This window comes from Salmo salar, chromosome 02 (assembly GCF_965601325.2).
Source record: "Salmo salar chromosome 02, fSalSal1, whole genome shotgun sequence".
Taxonomy (NCBI): domain Eukaryota; kingdom Metazoa; phylum Chordata; class Actinopteri; order Salmoniformes; family Salmonidae; genus Salmo; species Salmo salar.
Window position 1 is genome coordinate 66,542,501 of NC_138292.1, and position 10,000 is coordinate 66,552,500.

The 10,000-nt window shown below is 44.6% G+C and overlaps 1 protein-coding gene across 7 annotated transcripts in view; it reads right to left on the reverse strand.

Annotated features, from left to right (window-relative positions):
* Positions 1 to 10,000, reverse strand: part of LOC106589748 (gamma-adducin) — a 150,646-nt gene that overhangs the window by 17,216 nt on the left and 123,430 nt on the right. For all 7 annotated transcript variants that reach the window (XM_045707977.2, XM_045707984.2, XM_045707988.2 and 4 more), the window contains 3 exons: positions 7,031 to 7,169; positions 5,127 to 5,278; positions 4,664 to 4,744 (listed from right to left, as the gene is read on the reverse strand). In XM_045707977.2, coding sequence (XP_045563933.1) covers positions 4,664 to 4,744; positions 5,127 to 5,278; positions 7,031 to 7,169 — 372 coding nt within the window. The remainder of the gene's footprint in view (positions 1 to 4,663; positions 4,745 to 5,126; positions 5,279 to 7,030; positions 7,170 to 10,000) is intronic.

Sequence of the window (10,000 nt, forward strand, 5' to 3'; positions counted from 1 at the left end):
CACCCCAGATATGACGTGAATCTCAGTGGACAGTTCAGCCAGAAGGGTGTGTCTCTCTCCCTCTCTCTCTCTCCCTCCCTCCTTCCCCCCTCTCTCTCTCTCATCCCTCTCTCTCTGCTGTACTATTTTCAATGGAGACCTTCCAACTTCAATAGCAGCAGCTGGACAGAATTCTTTACTTATTGTGACCCAACTCTTGTGAGACTAAAATGATCCCCAAATCTAATTTGGAAACCTGATTTCTGAGTATACATCGATTGTATTAAAATGTCATGTAAGTGTTTTATAAGTGCATCATACCCTAGGGACAATTCAGGGGTTAGAGGAAGGCTAGCTCGAGGACGTAACAGTCTCAGTCCCAAATGGCACCCTACATAGTGCACCACTTATGACCAGGGTGCCCATTGGGTTCTGGTCTAAAGTAGTGCCCTATGTAGGGAATAGGGTGCCTTTTGGGATGCAGATAGAGTCCACATAGATCATCCACTAGCTAGCGAACAGATCCTTGCTTCATATTGCTTTTCGATGTGGCTAAATTGAATAAGCCCTGTAATGGGAGTATGGTACGTCAGAGAGAGGGACTGTGTTTGGATGTGAATGCCCGGCGCATCAGAAGGAGTGCCTGCTGGGTGATTGGCTTGGAGCATGGAGTCAAACAGGTAATCCTTTCAAAACAACTACAACGATGATGACAACAACAACAACGATGATGACAACAACAACAACGATGACGACAACAACGACAACGATGATGACAACAACGACAACGATGATGACAACAACGACAACGATGATGACAACAACGACAACGATGATGACAACAACGACAACGATGACGACAACAACGACAACGATGATGACAACAACGACAACGATGATGACAACAACAACAACGATGATGACAACAACGACAACGATGATGACAACAACAACAACGATGATGACAACAACGACAACGATGATGACAACAACAACAACGATGATGACAACAATGACAACGATGAGCCAAGAAACTATCAAACTACTAATCCTCGTATCAACGATCATGAGAGCTAACGGAGTGGAATGTCTCTCTACTTCTCAGTTCCCATCCTAACTACTAATGAAACAATAACACAACATAATCAAACTTTAATCATAGGGCCAGCTGTCTTCCTACAGGTATCCTCTCCTTCACCTTTTAGCTCAGACAGCTGAGCCCAGCAAGAGCCCAGAATATCAACCCTGACCCACAGTGACCTTTCACTACACAGCGACCTCTCAGACACTGAACTCTGGATGCCTTCCATTCTCTCAGGAAGCTAATGGCGTTCGACCTTTAAAACCCTCCCCCTAGTGGGTTCAAACCCATAACAGACCCGTAGAGAAAGAGAGGGAAAGGAAAAAAGAGAAAAGAGGCCTTTAGTAGTCAGCTAGAGTATAGCAGTCAGCTGGAGTATAGCAGTCAGCTAGAGTATAGCAGTCAGCTGGAGTATAGCAGTCAGCTGGAGTATAGCAGTCAGCTGGAGTATAGCAGTCAGCTAGAGTATAGCAGTCAGCTAGAGTATAGCAGTCAGCTAGAGTATAGCAGTCAGCTGGAGTATAGCAGTCAGCTAGAGTATAGCAGTCAGCTAGAGTATAGCAGTCAGCTAGAGTATAGCAGTCAGCTAGAGTATGGCAGTCAGCTAGAGTATAGCAGTCAGCTGGAGTATAGCAGTCAGCTAGAGTATAGCAGTCAGCTAGAGTATAGCAGTCAGCTGGAGTATAGCAGTCAGCTAGAGTATAGCAGTCAGCTGGAGTATAGCAGTCAGCTAGAGTATAGCAGTCAGCTAGAGTATAGCAGTCAGCTGGAGTATAGCAGTCAGCTGGAGTATAGCAGTCAGCTAGAGTATAGCAGTCAGCTAGAGTATAGCAGTCAGCTAGAGTATAGCAGTCAGCTGGAGTATAGCAGTCAGCTGGAGTATAGCAGTCAGCTAGAGTATAGCAGTCAGCTAGAGTATAGCAGTCAGCTGGAGTATAGCAGTCAGCTAGAGTATAGCAGTCAGCTAGAGTATAGCAGTCAGCTAGAGTATAGCAGTCAGCTGGAGTATAGCAGTCAGCTGGAGTATAGCAGTCAGCTAGAGTATAGCAGTCAGCTAGAGTATAGCAGTCAGCTAGAGTATAGCAGTCAGCTAGAGTATAGCAGTCAGCTGGAGTATAGCAGTCAGCTGGAGTATAGCAGTCAGCTAGAGTATAGCAGTCAGCTAGAGTATAGCAGTCAGCTAGAGTATAGCAGTCAGCTGGAGTATAGCAGTCAGCTGGAGTATAGCAGTCAGCTGGAGTATAGCAGTCAGCTGGAGTATAGCAGTCAGCTAGAGTATAGCAGTCAGCTAGAGTATAGCAGTCAGCCAGAGTATAGCAGTCAGCTAGAGTATAGCAGTCAGCTAGAGTATAGCAGTCAGCCAGAGTATAGCAGTCAGCTAGAGTATAGCAGTCAGCTGGAGTACAGTAGCCCGCCGGAGTACAGTAGCCCGCCGGAGTACAGTAGCCCGCCGGAGTATAGTAGCCCGCCGGAGTATAGTAGCCCGCCGGAGTATAGTAGCCCGCCGGAGTATAGTAGTCAGCCGGAGTATAGTAGTCAGCCGGAGTATAGTAGCCAGCCGGAGTATAGTAGCCAGCCGGAGTATAGTAGCCAGCTGGAGTATAGTAGCCAGCTGGAGTAGTAGCCAGCTGGACCATAGTAGTCAGCTGGAGTATAGTAGTCAGCTGGAGTATAGTAGTCAGCTGGAGTATAGTAGCCAGCTGGAGTATAGTAGTCAGCTGGAGTATAGTAGCCAGCTGGAGTATAGTAGCCAGCTGGAGTATAGTAGCCAGCTGGAGTATAGTAGCCAGCTGGAGTATAGTAGTCTCAGTCATCTCACAGAGACAAAGCTTTCTGTGTGTGTGTGACTACTGTACCACAGTAAAGATTAGGTTTCTACATGTTACTCTGTCGTTTGTGACGGCTTCACCCAGGAGAAACCAAACATATACTAGGAGTAGGATCTTTTCAACTTCCAAATAAAAGTTGTGAACTAATTCAGTTCAGACCAACATTCTTCATTCAATTCAGTCACCACTAAGTTAACGTCGGAGTGAAGGGTTCTGTATCTCTTTACAATGACATTTGGCCTAGTTATTCTTCTCTCTGGGAAGATCTCAATTGCATTCTCCTCGCATCCTCTCCTTCTCAAAACCCATTGGAGGAGAAGGTCGAAGGGGAGGGACCTCTGGCTTTCTCCTCCAATAGGTTTTGAGAAGGAGACGAGGAGAGCGGAAGTTAGGAGAATGCAATTGAGATCTTCCCTCTGTCTGTCTGTCTCTCTGCTCTCTCTCTACTGGGTTACTGATCCGGTCTGCCCCACCCTGTCAGACAGCTGAGTGATGCTTGTTACTCCCACCTGTCAACAACTCACTCTGATTGTTCACCTGCAGTGCACTTGACGTGTCACAGAAACAGGTGCTTGGAGTGAGTGAGTGAGTGAGTGAGTGAGTGAGTGAGTGAGTGAGTGAGTGAGTGAGACATACAGGGGAGGCCATTCTTTTTCTTCTTCTTAGAGCAGCAAATAGAAACTAAGAAATAGAAAGTAGAAATAGAAACTAATAGAAGCTTGTAAAGCACTTCCCCGAACACCAGCGATTCTGCAGCAAAACTAGACAAGGACATCAACATTACCCAGCATTCACTACCACCACTGACATGATACTAGAACAGAGACAATGACAAATAGACAGGGTGATTTTGGTAATAACATGGCAGCCAGTCAGACAATAACATGGCAGCCAGTCAGACAATAACATGGCAGCCAGTCAGACAATAACATGGCAGCCAGTCAGACAATAACATGGCAGCCAGTCAGACAATAACATGGCAGCCAGTCAGACAATAACATGGCAGCCAGTCAGACAATAACATGGCAGCCAGTCAGACAATAACATGGCAGCCAGTCAGACAATAACATGGCAGCCAGATAGACAATAACATGGCAGCCAGTCAGACAATAACATGGACAATCACAGACGCAACAAACAGTCAGTGATAAAATACTCTTCAAGAAGTAACATACAGTAGAAATTCCCAGAGTCAGCAATATCCCAATCTCACACATGAAGAGACACAGTAATGTAACTGCAGGATAACATTGTATTCTCCATATCAAGCACATTACTCTACTCCCCTGACCTCCATGGCCTGACAAAACACAGACCAGTGTGTGTGTGTGTGTGTGTCTCCGCCTCTGTGCCAGAATGTTAGATTTCTGCTAATCCAATAGTTCTCTCTCAAATAATTCAAGGAAATAGACAGCTGATTAAGTGTTGGCGCTGTTTTGCTGGGTTTATGACAAGGGCTGCCAGAAACCTTTAACTCCACATGGCGCTGTATATTGGCTTACTGGCACAAACACACAGACTACACCTCCAACCTGGGCTGTGTTCAGTAGGACCAAATGGGATAAAACGGTTTGAATTGGAGAAGGACAATGAGCACTCTTATTGGACAATATCAGAGATAGTTGCTCTTCCATTTCAAAACCTTTTATCCTGTTTGGTACTACTGAACACAGTCCAGCACATGTCTAAAAAGAGAGCTCACTCCTGATTGGGTACAGGTTTGTTGGTTGTTATTGGGTGCATGTGCTTCCTGGTGCATTGTGACTGGACTTACCAGGTTGGTTGCGGACGCCTCAGCGAATGACAGTCCTCTGGGGATGATGAGGATGTGGTCCTGCTCTTTGCTGACTCGGACCTGGACACAACAACATTAAAACACCTTGTTATGACCTTGAAGCTTCACAGAGCTGCTGCTGACACCAGCAAAACTTTAGGAACCTGATGCTCAAAGACACTGCTCCCAAACAAAAGGACGGGCACACAGTTGTATGTGTCTTGAAAACATATCCTGTAGGCAGGGGATAAACAGAACTCAGATGACACATACCTGCTTCCATTGTCTCAAAACACAGTTCTACAGAATAGGTTTATGATGAGTTATGACATGGTTATGACACAGTTATGAATGAGGTTACTGCAAGGTTTATTTCTAACTGTGATGTAGGAGCTGGCGAAGTGTTCCCAGCTGAAGAGGTTCTAATAAAGGTTTTTATATGATTATCTAATGGTTGTCTTACTGTGATGTAGGAGCTGGCGAAGTGTGCCCAGCTGAACAGGTCCACCAGTCTGTAGAGGCTGGCCAGCTTGCAGCGTGTCTGCTTCTCCCCCTTCACCAGAGTGGTAGACTCCACTCCATACATGTCGTTGATGGGAGTGACCATTCCAAGGCCTGGAGGGGGTGAGCAGAGAAAGCAAAGCAGAGAGGGTTAAAAAAAAATGTGTTTATTTTTTTTTATTTTATTGTTGAGTGTGGGGATTGATAGCTCTCTTGTTCTCTGTATAATTATCAATATGAATATATGAATAATGACATGATGTCACGTCCTGACCATAGTAAGATGTTATTTTCTAAGGTAGAGTAGGTCAGGGTGTGACAGGGGGTGTTTTGTTTTTTGGGATGATCTCCAATTAGAGGCAGGTGGTCCTCGTCTCTAATTGGAGATCATACTTAAGTAGGGTTTTTGTTCCACCTGGGTTTGTGGGTAGTTGTATTCTGTTTAGTCTATGTACCTGACAGAAATGTGCGCTTTCGTTTTTCTCTTTGTTATTTTGTCTTTAGTGTTTTTGAGTTAAAATAAATGTCATCATGAGCACTTAACACGCTGTGCTTTGGTCCCCTCTCTACGACAGCCGTTACACATGAATCATTAACAATCAATACACACAGCCTGAAAATTAGATTACCTGCAGCCTGTGAATCGAGACAGACCATGCTCTCTCCATTCTAAGCACTAAGGACATCAACTGTTCTAAGAGGAAACCAATTCAATCATTCAATACATATTTTATTTGGAGAGACAAGATACTAAACAGATTTCAGATCAGTTGTTAATAACCATCCAAGACACAGTTAGAATACATCTGGGTTTGTCATATCTAACCAACTGATTTACTATAGAGTGCTCTACACTGGACACAAATAGCAACAAGCCATCCTTTGACACTGGCAATGTTAATATCAAAGAAAATTCTATGTAGTTACAGTACATTTTAAATAATTCAATAATCTTACTTCACATATTTCAAAAGTAATAAATAATACTTGACAATCTTATCCTTTTCATTCCTCATTTACAACAAATTGCAGCAAATTCTGTAACTTCCCGCTGGTTGCTGAGATTAGTGGTGTTATTATGTGTACATATTATGGGATATATGAGGTATAACTGAGGACTCTATATCACAGTGGTTGTCTTGATAATTCATCATTAGTTCCACATTCCGAGGTCTGTAATTGCATGATTGGAAACAGACTTCACATGTGGAAACCTGGACGGAACAGGGGATGAAAAGAGGGAAATATGCAAGGCTTTTCCAGAGTCAGCTAGGAGGGACAGGTTACTGATAGATAGTGTGTGTGTGTGTTTCTGTGTATGAGTGTGCGTTCTACCAAGTGTGTGTGTGTGTGCCTATACAGATTTGGAAGTCTCCACTTTTCAAAAACAATAGAGTTAAAAATATTGGCATAGTTGAAAGTCAATAGTATGGTATGCAGCTCCAGTGAGTGGCAGTTGGGCATTGCCTGGGTGACGGGCTGTACCAACAGCACTACTCCCTGAGGGGGGTTACGGGCCGTACCACCAGGATTGTTTTCATTAGGCACCAAATGGAAGAAAACTGAAAAAACGGACCGAAACAGGGAGGGATTACCTGAACATTCAATAAGAAATGCTCATTTTCATTGTGCTTTGCTACGGCGTGCCCTAATGGACCTACCACTACGACTCACAAAGGGGGGGGTTACGGGCCGTACCAACACTACTACTTACTGAGGGGGGTTACGGACCGTACCAACACTACTACTTACTGAGGGGGGTTACTGGCCGTACCAACACTACTACTTACTGAGGGGGGTTACGGGCCGTACCAACACTACTACTTACTGAGGGGGGTTATGGGCCATACCAACACTACTACTTACTTAGGGGTGAGGTGCTGAAGCCCGCCACGGATGAAGACATGAAGAAGTCAGCGATCTGTCGGAGGGCCAGGAGACCAGTGGGGTTGTTGCCTTTCTTCTTCTGCTCCTCAATCAGCCCCTCCAACTCATCCTTAAAGGCCTGGAGACGGGCGGGAGAGAGAGAGATAATGAGATAATGAAGAGAGAAAAGAGAGAAAGAATCACAGATCAGACTGGAGGTCCTTGGGTGTCACTCCCTCAGTAAACCCAGGCTGACTGACTGATCTAAACTGGCTGGCTGACCAGGGACAGAGAGGTCTATCCTTCTGTAATCTCCACGTCCTCAAGTCCCCCTGCACTACTTACAGCAGTACTGATACATGCACACACTACTACTGCACACCCTTCTTTACCCCATTCTGTCTTCTTTTTCTTCCTCTCCATCTCTTTCTCTGTTCACCTCCCTTCCTGACTGTGACCCAGTGCTGCTCCCAAAGCACTGCCACCACTGGAACGAGGACAGGTAGAGCTAAGGATCAAGGAAACTGAGGCGAGTCACACACAAACACACCGCCCACACACTCTTCAACAGCAGGGCTTAGATTTACCACAGTGTTGACTATATTTAACCTCATGAGTCATCAAATGAATTATGCCCAGTACAAGAGTTACTAGGCAATAACGTTGATATCCCATTACATCTCATTATCTCTTTATAAAAACCACACTATAATTTCAGAGATAAACTGTTTACAATAGCACGGTTAGTCGTGATGTACAGAAACACAGCAATCAGAAAAATAGTATCGCATATCAAATCTTAGCTATATAAACTATAAAAAGAGATCAAAAGCAAATAAAGTGAATTGTAATAAACAAGTAATAGCTTGAAAGACTGTATATTATGACTAACTGACAACGGGATGGGCCACCATGTTGCAATTGTTGCTTTTGCAAGAGAGGAACCGTTGTTCTGTTACTTAGTGACCTGGGTCAACTCTTATAAATGTCTTACAGTGCATCTCTTAAAAACAAGATTCAGAGAGGGGGAAGAAATAGGACGTGACACCATTTCAGTACAATGACTTGCTAAATAGAAACACATCCAATATTAATGTTTTTATTCCATGTCTCTCACAGACACACACACTTGCATAAGAGTAGTCAACTCCACAACAGCCTGGGTATAGATTCAGAGTCTCACCCTAAACACAAAACATTTCTGACAGTCTACTCTTCTTTAACCCCCCCCCCCCCCCAGCCGGCTGGCCCCATGGGATAGTCCATTATTGTTTGCGGATGGGATCGGGTCGATTCATTTCTCCCCTTGTGGGGGTGGTATTGTAAAATCTCTACAGCATCCCCTGGGAACACAAAACAGAACACAGAGCCAGTATAAATCTAGGGGTTCTGAGGGGTTCTGAGTCGGGGCCAAACATTCCGCTGTCGTTCGGGCCCTGTTGCCATAGTGACGGTTTTGGCTAGGTCTGGTTGCTGAACTGCAGTGGTGCGGATGTGGATAGGCTGTCTGCTGGGCTTGGGGTATGTTCTGGACTTTTCTATTATACTGTCGACTGATTTTACAGGCTGGAGTGAAAAGACTTGTCATAAACTCCATACTGTTCCCATGGTTCTATTTATCAGGCCTGGGGGGATCCTGTGTGTGGAACTTGATTACAACTGCCTTCATTACTTCTGAATCTGCATCAGTCTTAATAGTCTTTTACTGGAAAAGGCCTGCACGTGTGTATGACCCACACACACACCCACACACTGTGGCAGGCATTTGCAGTGTACGAGCTTGTGACGTGTTCAAAGACAGATTATAACGCTGAGCGGCAGGGATTTCATCCCCATCACCTTCATCTAACAGATTAAAGTGGATGTGATCATACATTTTTTGACCCTCTAATCCTCTGCAGAGAGACTAAAATAAAAACACAGATACAGCTCACGGAAGAGCATGTTAGCTAGCTGCTGTGGTGTGTGTGTGTGTGTGTGTGTTTAAACCCGCAAGGCAACCCTGTGCCATAACACTATTCTAACATTGAGTTGAAACAAACAGCCAGAGCCCAAATCTAATCAAGCTGGCCTGGGGTCCTTCTCTTGACACGAATAGCTGTCCACCATCCTGCCTGAGGAAAAAAAAAAAACACAAAACTGAAAAGCCAAGCCACGGTCACAGAGAGTTTTCCCACTTTCACGACACGTCTCTCCAGTTATTGGTTGGAGCGTATGGGAGGACGTGTGTGATTGGTTGGACGGCCAGGCTGTTATCCTCAAATCAGGAAGAGAGGATTCCGTGAGCATTCACAACGAAGAGATATTCATCTTTCAAAATGGCGTCTTTAATATAGTCTTTGAGCTTCTCTCTCATTATTAAGACATGCGGATTGGAGCTGGTCCAATGGCAGTCATTGTGAGAAAAAAATCTCTTCGAGGATACACTCCAAAGACTTCCCCTTTTAATCGTATCAGAATAAAGGCTTATATTTTGTGTGAGAAAGCCATAAACAGCACTATATTAAAGCCTTCAGTATAGAAATGTTACACAGCATGCTATATTTCTGTATTACCTAACGTGTTGTTAAACCTAATCAGCCTCGCATTCAACTATCTATTTGTTGGGATGATCCTCTTCCTGCTGACTCTACGGCTGCTGACAGACAGGTAAGACCGCTGGGATGCAGCTGAACCCTGTAGCGTGGGAAAGGACAACAGACACTTATGACTAGACTGTAGCTGGGTTTGCTATCGAGCATATTGTGTGCGATGGGAGGTGATGAAAAGGGTTTTACGTCACTACTGACGGTTTTAATGACGCCACTACCTCATCCAGACACACAATCTGGTCAAATAAATACTCACAGTTAAAGACACACACACACACACACACACACACCATGGTCCAGGTGAATCATAGTATACCCTGTAATTACAACTAGACACACTCCCAACAGCCTTGCTAGTTTAGTCAGCACAATGATACTC